This window comes from Xiphophorus couchianus, chromosome 5 (assembly GCF_001444195.1).
Source record: "Xiphophorus couchianus chromosome 5, X_couchianus-1.0, whole genome shotgun sequence".
NCBI classification, from domain to species: domain Eukaryota; kingdom Metazoa; phylum Chordata; class Actinopteri; order Cyprinodontiformes; family Poeciliidae; genus Xiphophorus; species Xiphophorus couchianus.
Genome location: NC_040232.1, coordinates 34,671,855 through 34,693,834, shown reverse-complemented (window position 1 = coordinate 34,693,834; position 21,980 = coordinate 34,671,855). Strand labels below are relative to the sequence as shown.

The following is a 21,980-nucleotide window of genomic DNA, read 5'->3' as shown; positions in this document are numbered from 1 at the left end:
GGAGGGCTGCTCTGTGAGGTGGAACCTCTGAAGCTTGGAAACTGCAGCTCTCAGGAGGAGCTTTGACCTCGAAGGCAGGGCTAGACCCACCCAGGCGTTTTGCACAGCTGAATGGTTGCCATGGAGATTAAATGACTTCTCAAACATGCATGAAAGAATCACTGAAGGTATGTTTTTGATGATGGAATAACATTGTAACATGATGTAAAGCTCAAAAAGTTGATTTGACTTAATACTGCCCCTTTAAACAACAAACAAAGAGAAAAGCAGAAGCTACTTATTCACAACATTAGAGCCACACATGCTGTGCTTTCTTTTTACAGTCACTGTAGGTTGGTCAGGATGAATTCAAGGTAAGGTTTGCACTTGATCTTGATCTTAAATCCCGGCATAAAAAAAACAACATATGTGTTTTCCTGTTGTTATTGTTACTATCAAGGCTATTAGAATTGTTGTAAACTAGGTAACATCCCATTTATGAGGAATGCTCAGTCTGTTCAAGGTAGCCTCAAAATGACTCAATCCGAATAAATCCCAGCAGACAAAGAGCAAAAACGACGTCTGTCTCCTTGGTGGAGATGAGGTCCAGCTGAAGTAAGATAAAGAGCTATTATTAATAGGCCACCAGTGTTTGCGTCATGTCTTGACAAACCCGTCTTCTGAAAATAGAGAGGTGGGGATGAGCCCGGTGCCCGCGACGAGTGTGTCTGTGTTCAGAGGCAGCTATAAAAGTCTTATTGTGTCCTCCGTCCCTCCAGTTGTTCATCTTACCCTCCATCTCCAGGCCTTCTGTCTTCTCCCGTCTCCCTCCGTCCGTCCATCCATCCAGCCATCCATCACCTGTCCTCTTGCTTTCTTTTCCTCTGCAGCTAGCCATCTATTCATTCAGGTAAGACTCATCATATATGAAACGCAGTAGCACAACTGTTTGAAAGCAAAAAGATGAAGAAAAAAGCCAGAAATTGGTAAAGTGCAGAGCCGGGATGAAGGCCGTCGTAAACATGAAACAGCAAAGATCAACAAAAGCAATGTGGGATACTGCAGCTGATTGAGATGCTACAAGTCTGTTAGCATTGCTGATTTAACAACTGTAAGACAGCACAGCTTAATTGAACCTTATAAGTCATACAAGTGGAGCAACGCATTGATAGTCTTGAATGAGACGCAAATGGAGTCAGGTGTCCATAATGGCGGCATCACACCATTCTTCTGTGGTAAAGGACAAATAAGTCTTTATTTTATCAGCTACTTTAAAATCTTTGTCGAGACTGAATTTGGAAAATTGTTCCGTCAACATCTCATACACCCTGTTGTGTCGGTTTGATCTTTATATGAAAACAAACGCCACCTGTTGCTATGGCGATGTCAGGTGGACGCATTTCTCCAATGGGTTTTACTTTGGCTCAAAGGTCACCAGTGGAAGGTGTTTCCTCGCAGAGCCATCACACTTGGATTTCGGCTTTCAGTGCAGCCGTTCTTTCAACATGGAGGCTTCGCCCTTTTTAAGAAAACGTACATTTCGCTCAGTGTTAGACTTGCGAAAGTTGGTCCGAGCTGATTTATCTGGAACCTTCGGTCCAGATGAAATGTTCTAGAAGAGCAATAAAATTTATTTAAATTGACTAGAACTGTTTTTCTGATGGTGAAAATCTGAACAGGCACTATTTGGGGCAGAACTCTTGCATTGTTTATTGCAGGAAAAGTTGCGGACTCAGCTGTGCTGGCGCAATTATTTTAGGTTCAGTGAGGGGAAAGGATAAAGAATGACTCAAACCTGAGATATTTTATCACAGCAATTGTCTCAGTTCCTTAAAGTGAAAGGTTTGGCCATTTGGAGTTTAAAAAAAACCCAGAAAGCTGAAAACAAAAGGAGAAGGAACAATTTCTTTAGTGGTCCCCAGACGTGGACACTCTCTTCTTTGGATAAACTGTGATTTCTGTTCAAACTAATTTAAAATCCATCCTATTAAATATGCTTTGTCAATACTCTACTTTTGTTTTAAATGTTTATGGATCTTTGTCATTTTTGCATCTCAAAAAGAGCTGACGTATATCCTCTTTAAAACAAAGGCTGTAGGTTAGCAGCGAGCTGCTTTCTATTTCTTGCCTAATATTGGATTTCAGCTGCTTGAAGGTTCAGGGTCTTCACTGCTAAATGTTTTAGATGGCTGGCAGAACCGATCAGCAGGCAGGCCAATTTGAACCATTTAACTATGAAGTAATGATTTTGCTATGCAAGTATAATGTGGGCTGGAATTCCTTTAAGTGCTTTAGGTCAGCTGGTGTTTTCCTCTTTAGCCCAGGGAGAAAAAAACATTTTAAAATTATTCTGTCTTTTTCCTAAGAGTAATCAGCAGAAATTTTATATCTTATTCAAGTCTGTTTTGCATGACGGCGTTTGCCCTAATACACTGTCGTGTAGGTTGGTTTTTTTTTTTGTTTTTTTAACAGTTGTAGGTAAAAAAATGTTTTCCAGATTTCTGGAAGAAAAAGAAAAACTCAGAAACTTTTTTCTGATTACTTTTCTAGAAAATGTCTGAGATTAAAATAATTCTGCTTTTCTTCTCTTTTTTGTGGTTTTGTGTATTTTTCAGGGTTAATTTTACATTTTTCTTTGTGAAGAGAAATGTGGCACAAACATGGTTTAGTAACGCCAAATAGTGTATATTTTGACCCTAATGTGTGAGTTTCAAAAATTCCTAAGAAACATGAATACGTTTTTATTTCAGGACAATGTTACATTTGTTCATGTAACGTGAACAAATTTACATTAACATTTGAACAAATGTACATCTTTAAAGATCAATTTAAGGATGTGAATTGATCTTTCATCACTGATAAGTGAAAAAGAAATGTTGCAAAAGTGGCCAATGTTTCCCGCTTAATACAACCAGTTTAGCTTGTAAACCTGAAGAGTTGTTCTATTAGCTTCCTCCCATTGACTCAACATATACATTACATGTTAACGCTCCAGAATGTAAAAAACAACAAAATTCCTAAGAAACATGAATACGTTTTTATTTCAGCCAGCATTTCTCGGGACAATTTCAAATAAAAAAATTAAACATGTTGTTTTTAATAATTTTTTCCAGAGTTTTCTAACTTTTTTGAGTTGCTGACCACAGAACACGTCCGGCTGTCTTGGTATTTTTCCCCAGCGTGTTTACCTTTACGCTCCCTGACAGGACATGAAGATCCAGCGCAACCTGACACTGTTTTGGTAAAAGTTCCCTCCAGGTGAAATTAGCTGCAGCTTTCGGTCTGAACTGTCTGGCCTACAATGGCGTTCTGTTTACAGGATATCAGCAAATAATAGTAATTAAAACTTTTTTTAAAAGCATAAGATTTCTAGACGTGTTCAAATGCACAAATGGATCCACACTAATTGGCTTTTGTTGCCAAAAGTCAGAAACATGATAGGTGTCAAGAAAGTTGAGAACAAGTAAACAGGAGGGAGAGAAAGAGGAAGGCTGTAAATCCCTGTGCTTATTCTGTCACTCTGTCATTTGGTCAGGAAGGGGAGACAGTTTGTTGGACTCAAGACAGTCCAGCTTGCAGAGGGACTGTTGACATGTCCCCAACAGGGACAGTTGTGTGTGTGTCAGTCCTAAATATGCTCTCCAAGACTCCATAGTGAGTGAGAAAGCACAGAGACGCATGTTTCTGGTCTCTGAGGATATAAGGACTCAGTTGTTTGAAACAGACCAGATAAATTCATCAACATTACCCCGATTCAAGAAGCAAGAACTCCCTCTAATGGCTTGTGACACCTATTGACAGCTAAAGATCACTGCAGTGGAATGGAAAAAAAACGTGTCTTTTTATTTTTATTTTCAAAAGATGTTGAAAAGACAGCATTCTAACCAACATGTCTCATTTTTGTTGTTAAGAGCAGGAATGTCCCTTTCTTTCTGTGTCACTTAAACTAAAACCATGCAGAGTTTAGGAAAGGTTTCAAAAACCCAACCTAAATTATGCCTTAAACGTCTTCTCCTCTTCTCTCTCCAGCCGGCAGAATGGTAATGACAGATCTTTTAAAACCTGAGGAGATCAAGAAAGCTCTTGATGCCTTTTCAGGTTTGTTACCATTTTATTCTCTCAAGATAAAAGTGTTGATCAGACTGCTATTTTAACCTTCCCTCGATCTTAGGAAATGGGGTCATTTGAAGCTTTTCATCCTGTGGCGCGGTCCGGCGTGCGCTTTTAAAAGTTTTTTTGTGTGTGGTTTTGGGAATTTATGGTCTGACGGTCAACCAAGCATTCCTGCTGTCCGACAGTGACATCTGCTGCGCTTTTCCTGAGCGTCGCTCAAAGATCGCGAGAGGGTTAAAAAGCCTCTTCCAAAAGATGCAGCCAATCCAGACACTCTAAAAACTCAATGTGTCTTTTCCTTCAACTTTCCTAGCGGAAACCTTCGACCCAAGGAAGTTCTTTGAGATGGTGGGAATGAAGGCCATGACAGCTGAAAACGTCAAGAAGGTCTTCCAGGTTCTGGATGTGGACGGTAGTGGATTCATAGAGGAAGAGGAGCTCAAGTGAGATGGAAAAACACAAAAATAAAGCTGTTTTGAAATGAGATGCACACGAGACATTAACGTGTGTTATGCACTTTGTGTGTGTGATCTGTATTTGGAATAACGTGTTTGTCTCAGGTTTGTGCTGAAGGGATTTTCGAAGGACGGCAGGGACCTGACGGATGATGAGACAAAAGCATTCATCACAGCCGCAGACAAAGATGGAGATGGAAAAATTGGCATTGATGGTGAGAAGAGAAAGAAAGTCACACATTTTATTACTGGGAAAGGAATAGAATGATACAACAAAGTGGGGTTCTTCAAAGCACAAGAGATTTTTTTTCTTAGATTTGAAGTGGCCACTGTATTCAGATTTATAATTCAGGTGCAATGAGTTATAATGTTTTAAGCTTTAAGGCAGCTTCTTAAATCATTCTTGATAAAATGTTTAGAAATCCGACATTATCATGACAAACAGCTGCAAAGGAGGCCACAAAATATTATTTTACATTAACAAAGAATGTAATTAAACATAGCACTATATGAAAAAACAATGAAATGTTGATTCTTTGATAATCTAAGCACTTTTCCACATAACATAAAATTAACTTTTTAATTACAACATACTGTGAATCGCTTTGTAAAAAAAGGAGGATTTTCAAGTGTAAACATAATGTTCATAATGAAAGAGATTAATATGAGTAGATAACAATTCCTTCTTTAATTTGGTAAAAATACAGGAACCTGTTTCAAGCTGTGATCACATGGTTTCTTATTTTGTCATGTATGTTGGTCCAACTAAAACTGTGTTTTAGGTTCTTAAAGTACATTTTGTAAAACATCAAATTCTATCACACACATAAAGCTTAATGATTACTCCACCATGTTGGGCTGAATGCTCACTACTCAGTGTGCAGCGTATCAGGGCCCCCATGTGATCAAATGATTCTTAGAGGAATCAAACAGAAAACATTCCCAACCCCGCTGCCGTGTCAGCCACTCCAAACATTCAGCATGCTCAGGCAAGTCGTCTGCGCAGACAGAGCATCTGCATAGTGCAGCATGAGATTAGTTGATGTTACTACAGGTCATTAGTAAGACATTAAGGATGAGAATTTAGTCGCAGTGATAGCTATCTGCGATATATATATATAGGAAGTCTACATAGCATCGTACATGCTAAACGTTTTGAATGTTTTGACATCTCTGCAGAAGCCTGGCGTAGCCCAGTGATCCAGTTACAGAGGCTACTGTGTGAAACAAAAGGTTTATGCTGGAGTCTTATTTATTTACAGACTCTCATGGTTGCACATTAGTGACGCGCTGAGCAAACACAAAACTGCATGGCAGGAGTACGACAATCAAAGCATTTCCTTGCTAATCAAATAGTTTCAAAATTGTTTTTGTCAAGAACTTTTCACTGAATTCCTTTTCTCCCACTACAAAGTATTTTTTATGATACACAAACTTTTTGAATCAGTTTGCTTTGGTTTTCACTGATTTGACACTTTGAGTTTCACTTCAGTTTAAAAAGTGCTATGAAGTGTTTAACTTGATTATATTGTCAACTAAATTCAAATTAAAACTGCAAAGTTGTATGTAGGGGTTGAACCAACTAGTCGACTAGTCGACTAGTCGACTCTAGGACGTCTCGCGAGTTTTTACATTTCATGTCGACTAGTCGCAGTCATGTGATTGCCGGTGGTGACAGCCTGTGCTGATCTGACAGCACAGTATACGTCACAAGACACAAGAAAAATAAGTTAATACATTAGTTTAAATGATATGTAGATGAATGCATATTTGTGGTTTTACAGTGTTTTTAAAAGGAGATGGAGTTGCAGCTGCAGTCCACTACAAAACACGATCGTCTAAAACTCGCCCCCTTCCCGCTAAGGATGTCACTTAGCCGGCTCCCGAGTGTCTTTGTCACGACGATCTAACTAATACATTATGTTGCTGATTAAATAAAGATCTGTGGTAATGACAGCTGCTGATTAAATAAAAGCCTGTAGTTGGTAATGACAGTGTATACTTGTCTGACATATATATAGCCGTGAGTTCGTGCTAAGAATGACACTTTGTGCTTAGAAGTGTCATCAGATCAGCTGTCAGAAGTGTATGACACTCTGACAGCTGATCTGACAGAACACTGGCTACAAAATGGCGTCTTCAAAACAGATCGAGGACAAGCCCGCATCTTGTCAAACAGGTAGAAATTACTGGGTCCTTGTATGACAATGTGCTCTTAGCGAACTCTTAGCGAAAAGAATATTGACAGCGAGTGAACTTTATTTACCCGCCCCCGCGCCACCTCTTTTTATTGTTTTTACATGCCATCTAAAAGATGTGCGTTTCCTTTTGAATGTTGGTTTCCCAGCAACTTATTATTTATCATAAACTATCCCGATGTTTTGTTGTTTCACTTGTTGCTGTTCTGTGTAAATGCCGCATTTTTCCGTGAAAACGGGTAATAAAGCCTGTACGTTACTCCAAAGCTTTGCGTCTTGCGTTGCTATGACGTCACAACGACTAGTCAACTCGACATCGACTCGACTTTTATCATGTTGACGTTGACTAGAAAATATCTTAAATCGTTCAATCTGCTGAGTCAGCAGAACTTCCTGCCTGCCGCGCATCGGGCGGAGGAGAAGCAGGTGGTTTCGTTGAATTCAGCTGTAACCAAACGGGATCCGTTCATAACAAGTTTGGCTTGTGATGTTCCAAAAGCACCATGTAGTCAGTGTGATAATTTGACTCCTATAGTAACTATCCAGAGATCATCAGCATCAGCCGGTGTTTAGAAAAAAAAAGTCAGACCCGACTTTGTGCAACAAACTTTTCCCCGCTGCTCACGAAGAATCTCCATAATAGACTTAGTAAAAGCAGGAGAAGGGGAGAGAGTGTGTGTGTGTGTATGTGTGTGTGTGTGTGTGGGGGGGGGTGGGTGTCAATATCTGCCGTGAAAATAGCTAATATAGCCTCCAAGTAGTTGTGAAGGGTTTTTGCGCTTACGTCACTATGACGTCACCGCGACTAGTCGACATCGACTCGACTATTATCATGATGTAGTCGACCTTAAAAAATATGTAGTCGTTCAACCCCTAGTTGTATGGTGGTTTTAAATATTGTTGAGATAAGCATGGGCTGGCGTGATGTTCTTACAATATAATATCACTGAGTAAAATGCCACAATTCCACTTAATGGAGATATTAACGCAGGTATGTAAGACGAATTGCATAACTTGATCCAGCTGCTTTTATTCAACACAGAAAATCAACAAAGATGCAGGCTACTGTTAAATTATAACATGTTATGCTTAGAAAACAGCAATAACGTAATAAAAACGATTGGTAAGTGTTGTCTAGCTTCCACTTCGTTGCTATTTTATAAAACATTTCAACATCCAAATCTGTTTTTTCTTGTAAGCAATGGAAAAGTGCTGCAGTCATCTTTCAGCTGGATTAATGGAAGCTCCATACAGTCTAAAAACTATTTTAGAAAACCCGACTTATAACTCTCAGGTGTGATTTCAGTGCCCTACTGCCACATATAGGAATCATTTATTCATGATCTGCAGTGCCATGTTGGTGCGCCAGGGCGGCGGTGTAGGTGACCCATTTGTCTTTCTCTGCATTTTCAGAGTTTGAGGCCTTGGTGCATGAGTAAAAGGCGGATATCTGAAATTCACCCCCGTTCTTCTTCCTCCGTCTCTTCGTCCCCACATTTGTAAACGCCCTCCTCCATACCCTCCCTGCCTCCCTCCGGACCCCACTTACGGAGTCAGGCCAGGCCCGTTCTCTTCGGAACGCCAACGGTGACGGGCTACCTGGGAGTGACACCGAAGAGAATCACACCGGCAGCGCATCAGTGTCTCCTTCATAATATATACATATATATATATATATATTTGTTTAACTAAACATGCTGTACAGATTTAGGAATCATTACTTACCACAAATGAGGATAGTTTGTGATATGAAAACGGGTGGTGATAGTGCTGTAGGTGGTGTAGATGTTCAAGGCTCCTTTAAGCTCAACTTCTTGTGCATTCTGTCTTCTTCGCTGGTTTTTATTTCTGGCTGTTTGTGCATCAGATCACTTTCTTCCCACTGCTCTTCCTCCTCCACCCTCCCTGACCTTCCTCTTCTCTCCTCTGTCCCTTCCTCCACCTCCACCTCCTCCTCACTTCCAAACTCTGATCAGATGACGTGGTTAAAAAAAAGAAAAAAAGAATCGTATGTAAGGAGAACTGTGAAGAGAGAAGACGCCAGTACGAAATGATAATAAAAAATCATTTGAGATACCGTGTCTTCACTTGTTGGTGCGCATAAAAGGTAACTGTCACAAAAGCAAGCAGCTAAAAACTTTTAAAAGACGGGGAATTCAATTTATTTGGTTTGGTTGTATGTGATTTAACAAACTAATACAAATTTAAATGCAGTATGTTGACTGACTATGAGGCAGAAGGAATAATAAAACAGCAAGCAATATTCTCCCATTTAATGAGAAAAAAACGGTACTTTTAGACAACAGTAAGTCTAAATGTTCCTTTTACATCCGTACTACAGGAGACAAAAACAAAACAAAACAACATAAACTCTTAATTACTACACAGAGACTTGCTAAAGCAGCTTCTCCGGTTTGTGGTTTAAATAATTCAGATAACGAGGTATGGCTCTGCATTTTCTACACCGTGCAAAGAAATGTCACTGTCCATCAGAGTTCAGGGCGTTCACGTTTTAAAGATGCACACGCTGCCTTCATGCCCCGATGCCAGAGTTTGAGAAACGGAGCTCTGCTCGGATCCGCTCAGTGGATCCGAGGAGCGGATCTGTCGTTGGTCGTAGTCGGACGAAGCTTCACGGTGGCGAACGGGTTTGTGCCCCTGAAACGAGAGCGTGATGGAAAATGTTACACAACACCGCACGCGCTCAGCTGGCTCCTGCTGGCGCACGGCGAGGTATTCAAACATGTCCACACGATCCAGGTAAGGAAATCCACACCACGACGATCCAAACACGAGGGGAGGTGGACTCTGATTCAGGAGGCTGCGCCGCTCGACCTGCTACAACCCAAAGTCTGAGCAGTTTTAGAAATGATCTGTCAGGATTGGGGCTGAGAATGCACTGTAAACCAATACTTTCTTTTGCATAATAAGTTGAGCCATCGTTGCCGATATTTTCGTTATTTTGCAAAAGGCTGAGACCAACTGTAAGCTACTCAAAATAAGTATTTGCTTTAATTAACAATTCTATCAAAACATGAGAACTGAACACTGATAAACATGAGCAACGATTACTGATGATTCAGTTAATTACTCGTAACCTCTAGTTTTAAAACCTTGAGTTCTTAAGTAATGGATCAGCTTGGACACAAGAATTTATGTAAACAGAGCTAGATTGTTTTGGTTTTTGATTTTTTTCTAAACTAGACATCCCAGTGCAATCACTCACTGTGTGCTGCTTTAGCGATGATTACTAATTTGGTTTTACAGTAGCTGGAAATACCACAAAGTCAAAGTGTTTTACAGAACATACCATTTGTGTCAATAGTACTCAGCAAATGAAATTTGTGCATCTAATAACTCTTATTCTAAGAGCATTAAACAGTGATTTTGCCTAAGTACAGAGCTAATTAAACAGCTAGTAAAGTGCCTTGCAAACAGTGGTACAAAAAGTGACTCTGCAGTAGATGACACACATGGGTGCTGAGCTAAAGCGAGCGCCGTAGCAATTGGTGGATAAATACTCGTAGTCTTCATTTCTGTGTTTAACAGCAGCTTGTGTGTGTAAATGTTATGATCAATAACAGAGGCATGTCACTGGTTGGGCGCCCATCAGCTCAATCACCTCCATAACTATCGCTCCCCCACATACGCTGGGGCACATTCGTTAGGTTTTAATCGTGTTGTCACTTGTCGACAAGCAGCGAAAGATGGGGAGGCAGAAAAAAAAAGCTAGAGAGTAAAAATCAAAGGAGGGAGAAAGATAATGATGTCAAAGGGAGGAAAAAAAATGTTTTCAAAGTGGTTGAGAGACATGTTCGTGTATGAAGCGGAGGGTTGTAAATATTCTGGTTAAGTTAATAGTTAATATTCGGGTCACTGTTGCAACTGTGAAGAGAAATAAAGGAACTAGTTTGTTTGGAATAAGTTTGTGCAGTTTGCCACAAGCTTTGTTGGGGACACAAAAAAGCTTTTACTCTGACCAGAGGAGGGAATAATGAACTACATTTATATTTCCACTTCTTTCGTTTCCAACATGACGAATTAACCCCCCAAAAAACCTACACCAAATGTTTTCTGGTATAGGTTTTGCTTTCAGATATAAATTTACCTTGGAAACAAAGGGTTATCAGGCTGCCCATGTGGAGACAATGCCTAGTAAAAAAACAAACAAACAAAAAAACAGATTAAGAATAGAACAGTTCATTTGCAGAAAACAGACAATGTAACTAAAAACACCTGAACATCAGCCGTCATGTCCCCCTTCCTGTCTGGGACGGGGGAGACGGATCGCACGTCCACAGAGCTTCTTCTGAGATTCAAACTCTGCTGCGGAGGCGGAGGTGGAAGTTTTGTCTCTATCGCTGGTTCCGTCCGCCTGTCGGGCGCCGGAGAAACCGGCCGGACGTCCGCCGACGCCCTGCGGCTGGGTGTCGCCGGGGGCGGGACGTCGCCGTAGCCCTTGACCTCTGGCTGTTCGCTGTGAGCGTCGGTGTCCAGAAGACTGTTCATGCTGTGACTTCTGAGAGAAACGCTGCTGCGTTACAGGAAGCATATGTGGAAAAAGAAATATTATATATAACTGAACTTTTTTCTTGGAGAGAAGGAATATGAGAAAGGTGAGAATGGAATGAAATTATATTTTTATTTATTTTGAACAAGTAAAATGTCAGAGTAAATATGAAATTATTAGGAAAACACAAAAAAATATGTAATAATAATAATCAAACATAAAACAACAAACCTTTTATATCAAGGAGCAGGACGAAGGCAAAGCTCATTAAATCCTAATCCCAATTGTCTAACCTAACTATGGCTCAGATTATACATATTTACACATATAATTGAATGAGTAATGAATGAGTAGGTATTTGACAGTGGAGTTACAAATGCATAAAAATGAGGATTGTTGAGAGACAGGAGTTCCCACCTGGTTGATAAAGTGTTGGAGAAATCTTCAGCTGGAGACACATATGCAGCAGGAAACCAGCCCTGACTGAGGAGACATGAAACAAAACAGATTAGGTCAAATCTATTACCTCTAGTACCTCTGGTACCTCTAGTACCTCTAGTACCTCTGGTACCTCTGGTACCTCTGGTACTCTTGTACCTTGCAAGAGAATTCATAATCATTGGACTTCTTTCTTTCTTTTTTTTAACTTTTTTTTTTATCATCTTCAAAGTTCTAATCCAAGACTTTGAGACTTTTGTTTTTCTTTCTTTTATTGTTATACATTTTATGTAGCCTTTTTGTGTTTGATTTACTTTTTTATTTTGTTTATTTGCTATAAATTTAATGCAGTTTTTTTCCTTTATTTTTAAAAAAAAATATTTCAGTTTTTTTTTTCACAGTCCTGAATCTGATGCATGTCGGGTACATTTCCATTCAGCTTCTCGAGTCACTTATTTGCATAATCATGCTCTGCTGTAATTACAGCTCTATGTGTTTTGGGATATACTGTATGTCTACTAGTTTTGTGCATCTTACAGACAGAGCATCTATGACCAGCGATATTCTAGTCCTTATGCAGATTGTCAGATTGCAGCTCATCCAGAGTTAATATGGTCCACTTGGTTGGTTAACTGTCCAATAATCTTCTCGTTTTGCATCAGTTTAGTGATTAGCAGGTTTGTAGTTATGCCATGGACTTCCTACGTCTGGATGAACAGCGCTCTATTAGCTGAAGTTAAAAGTTTGTAGATGTTCTTATATCATGCTTTAATTTCTCCACAACTTTATTTTTGGTATGCCTGTTGTGTTCCTTGCTGCTGTTTGCTCAGTAATGCTCTTTAAGATTAAATTACACGCAGGTGGACTACTTACTCACTAGGTGAAGACTGAAGGCGATTAGTTTAACTAGATTTTAATAAGGGGTACCAGCGTAAAAAGAGTTAAGCATAAAATCAGTCTGAACTTTTCAGGATTTAGTTTGTTAATTTTTCAGAAAATTTTTTTTTCCCGTTAAGTTTTACTTCATAGCTGTGCACCACTTTCTGTTGGTTGATCACATAGGACCTTCATAAAACGTTTCTAGTTGTAATGGGATAAAAATGTGCATGTGAATACTTTCAAGGCCCTGTGAAGATATTTGCTTTAGCTTTTGTGGAAAATGAATTGTGTGTGTAATAATGATTAGTCATGATACATTCAATAGAAACTTTGCCTCTACATTGTGCATTGAGGTTTGAAGAAACACTGTTTCACTGTCAAACACAAGAATGAGTCAAAAGGTGAACAGCCACCTTGCCTATATATCCTTGTACAAAACAGGTTAATTCACTGAACATGAGGATGAACTATAATCAGTCTGTCACTTCTGGATGCGTCTGTCTGCACACAGCTGACTCAGCTCACCGCAGGCTGCTTTCTGCGCGTCCGTACAGCCAGCCGTTTCGTGGCTCCTGGACTAGCACGATGACAGTCTCTCCTCTGTTAAAAGGCAAAAGCTTCGGGTTGGATGAGGAGGGGTGAGACACCAGGGCTCTCATGGGCCTTCCTCCTCCCAAACCCAGTGACTCCCCCACTGAACTGGAGCGAGAGCGACTGGGAAGGGGAGACGGTGCTGGAGAAAGTGAACACAAGGATGAAATCATAAAGTTAGAAAACAAAAAGCCTTGAAGGATTTTTGCTACTTTTTGGGGTCGAAATGTCATCCATTAATAATGTATACTAAGATGCAACAGTAGCAGTTCGTATTTCCCTCTATTACCTCTAGATGGCACTTTACCCAGTGCCAACTGCTCCCGCCTGGCCCAGGACATATCCTCATCCCTGGTGACTGTCTGCAGCAGAGAGCTGACCGAGCCTCGCAGCTTTGCACATAAAACAAACCGATTATAAATGAGACGAACTCTATGTCCATGCAGATTTTTTTCTGCATGGACTCTATGTCCCTGCATGGACATAGAGTCAGAAAAAAATCTGATTGTGTTTTATAGATAAGTTTATAGAAGTTAAATGATGTAGTGTGGGTGCAGGATTTAGTTAGGGAATATGTACCAACCAAAAAATAAATAAAAAAACCGTTGAAAAACTGGTTTAATTTTTTCAACCCTCTCTTTTCAGGGTCTTTAGATTCAGTTAAAAGCCTTTTTGTAAATTACATGAGCTGAATTTGATCCATGATGTTAGGAGAAGTGACCTTTAGAGATTGTGTTTACTTTAATACCGCAACAAAGAACTATGCTACAAAGTGATGACATAATTTAGTCCATACCAGAGTCTCTTCATCTGTGAGAGTACCTGCTGAATTCCCTGAAATACTTTCACAGTAAGAAACATCTGTTAACAAAACCAAAGGCAGCTGTGACACTTATTTGATTATCAAGACATTTTAATTCCAGTCCTTCATGTTTCCACCTTCTATAAATGTGATACATCCATCTATCTATAGATGGATTTATCAAGTACAGCTGACATGTTTGTCAACAGCTCTGCTTAGAAAAAAACATTAATGTCATTCCTGCTGTTAGCTTAATGTTACGGTTAAGTTGCCGTGGCAACTGAACATAGTTACATGTGTACATAGTGAGAAATGTATTTTTAAACAAGTGAAACGTCCAATGAATGCAAATAATGATACTTGATTGATTGTTCAATGAGTTAATAAGCTTAATAATCCCGCTAAGCATCCTACTAGCTTATTATCTAATGAGCAACTTTGCTAATTATCTATCTATCTATCTATCTATCTATCTATCTATCTATCTATCTATCTATCTATCTATCTATCTATCTATCTATCTATCTATCTATCTATCTATCTATCTATCTATCTTAGAGACTTATTTATCAAAGCAGTATTAACTGTGGTCAATAAAACAATAACTGACATTAAAAAACAATAACGGTGTTAGCACCTGCACCTCTTGATCTACATGAGTTGGAGTGCGTGATCTGGACCCCTTGGTCTCGTTCACTTTCTCTTTCCATCCATCTGCCTTCTGCTGGAGGGATCCGCCGGTCTGAAAGCAGACGGGGGAATTGAGCGCCTCATTAAATCACAAAAACAATCAGGGTGAAACAAGATTAGCGCATAAGCATCAGCAAATTAGAAATTTGCACATTGAGAGTTGAGTTTTATTAGATAAGCAAGCAATTAACATGATATTACACGGCTGGAACAGAAATAAAAAAGAAAAATCAATGTGTTGGCTGGAGTAAGAAATTGCAGGAAGGGAGGATGAAAGCAGCAGTACTGAGGCTGCAGCAAAATCTATCTCAAACATGCCTGACTGGCAAAACAGGCATCAGGATCAATAAATTAAAAAACATACATTATCAACTGGGTTTCTGTCTCAATAAGACATTTTCTGTTATGCTATTGAATGAACACAGAAGGGGCAAAACAGATACAGTGCCAGAAGCCTCATGGACCCCGATGAACCCAAATAGAGCACAATGCCAAAGCAGCAGCAGTTCTTCTTAGACTCAAAGAGAAAGGCCATAACCTGAATAAAAACAAGTGTCAACAAGTTCAGCCGGGAATTCTTTGGATTCATTTTTCAGGCTGAGGACATATCTGCAAACCCCATTAAGGAAGCGAGTGCCCCCCGATCATTCCCACAGAGGTGAGAAGACTGCTTGGTATGGCGATATTTTGCTCATGTTTTATCAAAGACTTTGCACCGCTCTATGACCTGACTAATAAAGACACACCATGGCACAGGGGCCCATACAAAAGAACTGCAGGCGTTTAAGGACAGTTTGACCAGTGAGAAGATCATGTCGTATTTTGATCCACCTCAATCCCCAGTTGGCCTAGGATTCATCCTTTATTAACTTGGAAAGAATGATGAGAGACACAGTAGACATGCTCATTCGTAGAGAGATGAAACTCACATGGTCAGAGCAGATTTCTACGGCCCACTCCCAACTGGCGAGTGTCTGCTGGTGATCATGGAAGAGTACACCCATTATCCCGTAGTGAAGGTTGTCAGATCTGCTTCAGCTAATACCGATATCCCTGTCCTGGACAAGATATTCTCAATGCTTGAGATTCTCAGAAGTCCTCAACACATACAACGCACCTCCTTCCAGCAGTGGTCAGTTCTCTAAATTCCTAACACACATGAGCTGCAAACACAGAAACATAGCACCTTTATGGGCTCAATCAACTTCAACAGCCGACCATTTTATGCATACTCTGGGAACAGTAGTTTGAGTATCAGACAGTCAAAGTATCCCGTGAAAGCAAATGCTTAACACATTTCTCCACGAATATCGCTCTGCTCCACACAGTACTACCGAGGGATCCCCAGCAGATAATAAAAGATACACACATAGACACCGACCCTCTCCCACACAATCAGACCAGATAGCAAAGGCAAAAAATTTAACTCTATGCAGACATGCGCCATGACAGCCTCAGCACAGCAAGTTACTACAGCAGTGCCACAACCACCATAACTCACATCACTACCTCCATTGTCACCCCCGGTAATAATTGACATTCAATCACAGGAACTCCTCCTTTTTCAAAAGGCTCAACGCCAACGGTCATAACTCAATGTCTTGTCTTAGTCTTGCAGGTGATTTAAGTGACACCCTTCATTATAAAACTTAATTAGAAATTGGTTCAGGTTTATTTCAAAAGCAATGGACACGGTGAAAGAAAGCGGAGAAGAGAAAAAAGAAAGGAATACAGTTGGGGCAAAATGTTAAAAGGGAGAGAGGGAGACAGGACTAGAGAAAAGGAAGAAGGATAAAGAGAACACAAGAAAGCACCCTGGGAATCTGCTTTTACACCAGCAGAAAGAGAGGACAGGAAACCAAGAAACCACAGTGGCAAACAACATATGCATTCATAACAACAACGTCACTGAAAAGTACAACATACTAACTAATACAACATGTATTTAGTGGAAACTGCAGCCTAAGATAGAGTGCATCTCTAAACATCTAAATACAAACACCTGTGTGTGCTTCTGTATATCAGATTTCACCAATGTTAAATAGAGGGTGTGAGGAAATACACACCTGGAGTGAAATGATTTGCTTTATCAGGTCAAGCTTATTTGTATAGCACATTTCAGCAACAAGGCAGTTCAAAGTGCTTTACACGTTAAATTGTGTTTTTCACAGTCCTCAGTGTCTCAAATATGCATGAAATGTGGGGCGTAAAGTTGAGGTCTTAAATTCTGAAGCATAGTTATTTTTGCAGCAACAAACATGACACATAAATCTAAACAAACGAAAACAATAAACTATGAAGACAAACACCTGAAATAAAGAGCAAGAGCGCTAGAAGCCAGCTGTATAAATGCATTTACTGCACACTTGAAATAAACCTGCAGCATACTGAGCGGGACTTGAAAGAGTATATATACCTTGTTTATGAGAAACAGTAGGGACTGAGTGAGGCCGCAGTGCTTCTCCGCCAGAAAGCGATACCTTCGTTCCTCCTCCTTCAGGATCTCCTGGTGGCTCTGCCTCAGGTAAACCATGTATTCACTGTTCTCCTAAAAAAAGAAAATAGAAAAAAAAAAAGACACGTAGTAAAATATTTCGACGCAAAAAGTGGCACAGAGGTTTCACTTCGGCACTGTGTCTGCGCACTGTAGACGTACCAGAGAGTCTCTAAAGGTTCCTCTTCTAAGTTGTTTTTCCAGAGCTTCAGCCTGGTTTCTCACCTCCATCTCATACACTCTGCGGCTGCCCTGTAGCAAATTAAACAGTTAAACTCTCCCGAATCTGCCTGATGGCGGTCCAATGAGTGATGTTCATGCTTGTGTTGATTAGCTCCTCTTGGCTGTCAGTAATCCCAGTGAGGCAGCATGTTGCAAGTTTTCCAAATAAAAACTTTTCCCTCATTAAGAGGCTGGCAGAACGCAGCGGATGACAAACCAACAGCGGAGACCAAGCTTTGCCATTCTTTTACATGTTTGGTTTTTTTTGTTGTGACTTGATCATAAACAAACGTTTTATGGTGGTTCTGTTACTTTTTTGGGTTAGTTCAACTAAAGGGATTTGTGCTAGATATAACATTTATCACACATTTACAAAAAGCCTGCTGCTAAACTTGGAGGAATCTGGTGGTCCCCTACACACCGCCTAGATGAACTTGGTCTTGACCAAACTATTCATTTGGTTTTATGAATAGTAAAATGTAAATTGAATGTAAATTTAAACACTAACTCTTGCAAAAACATTTCTAAAGACAATTCCTCATTTTAGGCCCCAGTAAGGCCTACCAAACTCACTTCCATGTACTCCCCGTCCAGCTTGACGTTCTTCTCCATCGCTTGCAGCACCTCTATCTGGAACCACTGAAACTGATGCAGGAAGAAAAGCGTCTCTGCTCAATCTACGTCAGCCATGCTTACAAACGTTTGTAAACCTTCAGCCGTTTGTTTGACTAAATCTTCAAAAACGTGTTGAATTACCTAATTTTGCAAACACTTGCCAGATGAACGTTTTTTTTTTTTCATTTCGATGGGAAATGTACTTACCAACCCTTCCATCTCTGCAGAGAGCCGTCGCTGTGTTTCTGATATCTGGACCAGGACGTCGCCTGTTTAAAAGAATAACAGAAAATATCCTAAATGTGTGTGATAAAGATTGATTATTTTATTGCTATGGCCCTTCTTAAGGTCTGCTTAGATTTTTAAGATGTTTTTTAATTCCAGTCAAGTGAGAAAAAATATAAATTTTGAATTCATATTTTCAACAGAACATCCATTGACACGTCATTTTGTGTGAATTATTATCAGCAAAAACTTTTCTTTATGAGGATCTCAGTCCTTTAACGGTGCTCCTCAGATGTATTGAAATGCTTTGCACTTATTTTGTCACTCAACATCAAATGTCCGTTTTTTTTCCTCTTAAAAATCTAAAAGGTTTTGCGAGGATTTGTAGTCAGCACCATTTACTGTGACACCTATAAACAACAAATCACTTTCTTCTAGTTGATAGACAGATTTCACTTTCGTGTCATTAAACCTCAATAAAATGTATAAATGCATTACATTGTGGTTAACTTAGTGATAAAGTTCCTGCAATAAATGGACTTCTAAATAATATACTAATTTACTGAATGGGCACGTAAATTTGACAAAAAAATCTGTAAATGTAATTTAGGTTTTTTTTTAATAATACTACATGCAGGACAAGAAATTAAAAATGATGACTGTGTGATTGAAGGACAGTTGCTTTACTCTAAACTGCTGTTTGGTGACATTTTGACCAATCCAATCTGACTGAGCCTGAGAAATTTTGCAAACAGGAAGGCACAAAAATGTTAGCATCCACTTGTGCAAAAATGTTCAAGATTAAAACCCCCAAAAACCTGAAGCCATAATTGCAATAAATAAATAAAATTGATGGTTCTACAAATTATTTATTCAGGGAAGCTGAGTACAAACACACCTTTGCAATGTTGGACATAAAGGAGTAATTTTTGTCGGTCAGTTACATACGATCCCGATAAAACAAATTGAAGTTTGTGGTTTTCATTTAGTCTGCACTCAATATATGATGTGGACACAATGCCAAATTCCCAAAGCATTTATAATCAAGGAATCTCTGCTGTTATAGTTTACGGTTAAGTTACTAAACCGAGTGTAACTGAACAACTGTCTTTATCTATAATTCAAAGGACGCCATAGGGTGTGTGGTGACTCTGGTCCTCTAACTGACCTTAGAAAGCAGAACAACATTTGTCATGCTGTGCTAACCTTTCAGCAATCAATATAAACAAAGCAGCAACAAAACAACTGTCACTAATAAAACTACTGTAACAGAGCGCGGTGTTGTTACTGTAGTGCATCTTCATGGGGATAAATGTGATGTATTAAGTTAAAATACGTCAATTCAATCATTACAAATTTAAAAGAGACAACTGTCTCACCAAGAGAATGAGAGGAAAGCGTGTGCAGAGCCTGGTCACCCATCTTGGCCAGAGCGCTGAAGTAGGCCTCGCTGCAACCGGCTAAGGCTGCAAAAAACACACAGTGAAGCAAACATTTCAAACATGAAACATTACAGACAGACGTTTCGGCTCTTTAGTAACTTCACACATTTTTTTTTTTCTAACATGCACTTAATTGGGTCACTTGGCAGCCCCGCTCTTACTCATTAGGAAAATACATCCTGAAGTGCTGACACCTGATCCGTGCTCCTGGTCTAGGAATAGACTCGTGCCGGAGGGTTTTGTATTACAACACTCCGCCGCGACTGAAGGCCTGTTCTTGTTTCAAGAGGAGGAAGAGAGGGGCATTAACAATGCATGCTGCTCTCCCAGTTACCTGTGTTTCACTTACAATCCAGATTAAACGAAGGCCACGAAACGAAATCTAAACTAGCATGTTTTAATAAATTCTGTTAACATTTTGAAATCTTTTTTCTTTTTAATGCCTGTTAGATCTAATCTATAGAGAATCCATTTGTTGAATTTGTCTGTGGGTCTTTTGGTGTCATTTTATCCAGACTTTCTTCCATTTTGTACCCCAAAACAAACTCATTCTTACCTATAAAATTAAGCACTGCATGTCAGTCTATTTACTTGTTTCTTGAGTTTCTTTGAATTATTAGGACAAATATTAAAAATAAAATGCTAAAATTTTGCACAGAATTTGATTTTAGTCTTTCATATTTCTGAATTAATTCATATGAAGCCTGTTTTACATTAATTGTAGCTCAGACCTCTATTCTGATCAGCTAATTTCAATGAAACATCAGAGGATGGGCCCCGATAATAAAAAATAATAATAATAATGACTATGAGCAGCCTTCTGATATTGGATAATATTAGGAACAAAGGCCAGCCACAATCTTCTCCTTGCTTAGTTTTCTAACTTATATGTGACTAGTTTGTGTAAAATTTGATTAACTCCATATTTTATCATGAATTTCTAATATTTTTTTCTTTTTTTCATGAAACTGGTAATTTAGAGTAAAGCATCACCAAAACAAAGACACATATTTCCATGCCAGCACTGATCAACTCGCTGACCTTGAAAAGCTTTAACATAGCTGTTTCCAAGAGCAACAAGCTTCTGAAGACCCGGGTTGAAATGCTCCATCAGGCTCTAGAACAAAGAAATATAGTTATAAAACGGAAAGACAAAACAATACTTAGCTGTTATTTCACAAGGGGAAAAAAAAATCATAAACTTACCGAGTAGACACTCAAAGTTGATTTGTGCAATTGATCACTGCTGACTCCTGACATAGTGACCGATTCTTTAGGTATGGAAGAACAGAAAAACACCAAAAATACTGTATAATAAAAAGTCTAATAAAAAGTCTGCACTCCCATTCAAGTTTGTAAAAAAAAAAAGTATCTGAAGGCCCTTTCTAGGAGTCTACAAAGAAAGTGACTGGAGTTTCACCTCTTTCCTCTGCTGGCTAAAAGCTGGTAGCGCTTTTCTGTCCCTCCTTTAGTCATTCAGCGGTGAGCTGCTTAACTGGCCTGTCATCGCCCGTTTTCATGGAAAGAGAGAGCAAGCATGTGTGGAGAGGAGAAAAGGGAGGAGGTGGCACCCATATGACTGGATGAAATATTAAACTGAGACCTGAAAGGAGAGGAGAGCGCTCTATGACATATGAATCCACTCACCTGAGGGACGACCTGCGCTGGAGTGGAACCAGCCGCTGACACAACGAGGAGGCAGAAAACAAGTCATTCAAACGGTTTCTTGCTAAGATTTTTCCTCAGTTGTAACCTGAAATTAGCTTGAAGTCACCAAAACAGATCAGTGGTTTGTCAAATTTAAGAACATGTGCTTCATCAGCAACTTCTGGTTTCTGTCTTCCCTACTGTATGATTATGAAAAACATAATCGTTCAATAACATACGAGCAGAAATAAAACTGCAAAATTGTGTTAAAGATTTTGACTGTGATTAAGCAGTATTGTCAAGGCAACGCCTTTAATTTCTCTTCACAATATCAGCCGATATCCTTGACATTTGGCTTCTTGGGGTTCATAAAAAGCAGGAAAAAAAAGTTCTTCCAAACGGGCAATTTTAATCCGATTTTAAAAATAGGATTAGTCGGCAAATATTGCACCATAGCAGTGCTTTCCAATAATTAAAATAACAATCAAATCAAACTTAGATGAAAAGAGAAACAGCAAATGTGATGTTGTCGTGGACACTGCTGCAATAGTAATCCAGAGAGTTAACATTCTTGCGGTCATTTCAGACATAGAGGAACTTTTAAATGCGCACCCTGTGCTATAAAAATAACACCTTTCATAATGTCTTTATTTCTCCTGTTTTTATATTTGATATTTCAT

At 39.4% G+C, this 21,980-nt stretch overlaps 2 protein-coding genes across 5 annotated transcripts in view; one reads left to right on the top strand and one right to left on the bottom strand.

Moving 5' to 3' along the window:
* The window catches only part of LOC114144446 (parvalbumin-7-like), a 39,014-nt gene extending 30,195 nt beyond the window's left edge, over window positions 1-8,819 (top strand). The window contains exons 1-5 of one of the 2 annotated variants that reach the window (XM_028017266.1): window positions 728-889; window positions 4,009-4,077; window positions 4,406-4,535; window positions 4,653-4,762; window positions 8,159-8,819. In XM_028017266.1, coding sequence (XP_027873067.1) covers window positions 4,017-4,077; window positions 4,406-4,535; window positions 4,653-4,762; window positions 8,159-8,184 — 327 coding nt within the window. In that variant the 5' untranslated portion in view covers window positions 728-889; window positions 4,009-4,016 and the 3' untranslated portion in view covers window positions 8,185-8,819. Of the gene's footprint in view, window positions 1-727; window positions 890-4,008; window positions 4,078-4,405; window positions 4,536-4,652; window positions 4,763-8,158 lie in introns of those variants that run through there. The other variant, XM_028017265.1, reaches the window with a different exon arrangement.
* Window positions 8,563-21,974, bottom strand: baiap2l2b (BAR/IMD domain containing adaptor protein 2 like 2b). Of its 3 annotated transcripts, XM_028017261.1 has the most exons (15): window positions 21,074-21,971; window positions 20,860-20,924; window positions 20,695-20,770; window positions 19,591-19,677; window positions 18,194-18,255; window positions 17,945-18,016; window positions 17,312-17,401; window positions 17,072-17,203; window positions 14,603-14,707; window positions 13,453-13,555; window positions 13,098-13,305; window positions 11,673-11,738; window positions 10,982-11,279; window positions 10,854-10,897; window positions 8,563-9,403 (listed from the first exon to the last, which is right to left on the bottom strand). In XM_028017261.1, exons 2-15 carry the CDS (start codon window positions 20,911-20,913, stop codon window positions 9,328-9,330), a joined length of 1,473 nt encoding a protein of 490 aa, XP_027873062.1. In that variant the 5' UTR covers window positions 20,914-20,924; window positions 21,074-21,971; the 3' UTR covers window positions 8,563-9,327. The 3 variants fall into 3 exon arrangements, with proteins under 3 accessions (XP_027873062.1, XP_027873063.1, XP_027873064.1); XM_028017262.1 differs by having other exon boundaries at window positions 10,982-11,276; window positions 20,860-21,974; XM_028017263.1 differs by having other exon boundaries at window positions 14,609-14,707; window positions 20,860-21,973.
* Between the last annotated feature and the right edge of the window lie 6 nt (window positions 21,975-21,980).

What these genes read in the sequence shown, in the direction of transcription:
- baiap2l2b (XM_028017261.1), bottom strand. Translation starts at nt 20,913, where the DNA reads ATGTCAGGAGTCAGCAGTGATCAATTGCACAAATCAACTTTGAGTGTC. An exon ending in CAACTTTGAGTGTCTACTCG is followed by an intron (nt 20,771 to 20,859) that starts GTAAGTTTATGA and finishes TCTTTGTTCTAG; the next exon opens with AGCCTGATGGAGCATTTCAA. An exon ending in ATGTAGATCAAGAGGTGCAG is followed by an intron (nt 13,556 to 14,602) that starts GTGCTAACACCG and finishes TTATGTGCAAAG; the next exon opens with CTGCGAGGCTCGGTCAGCTC.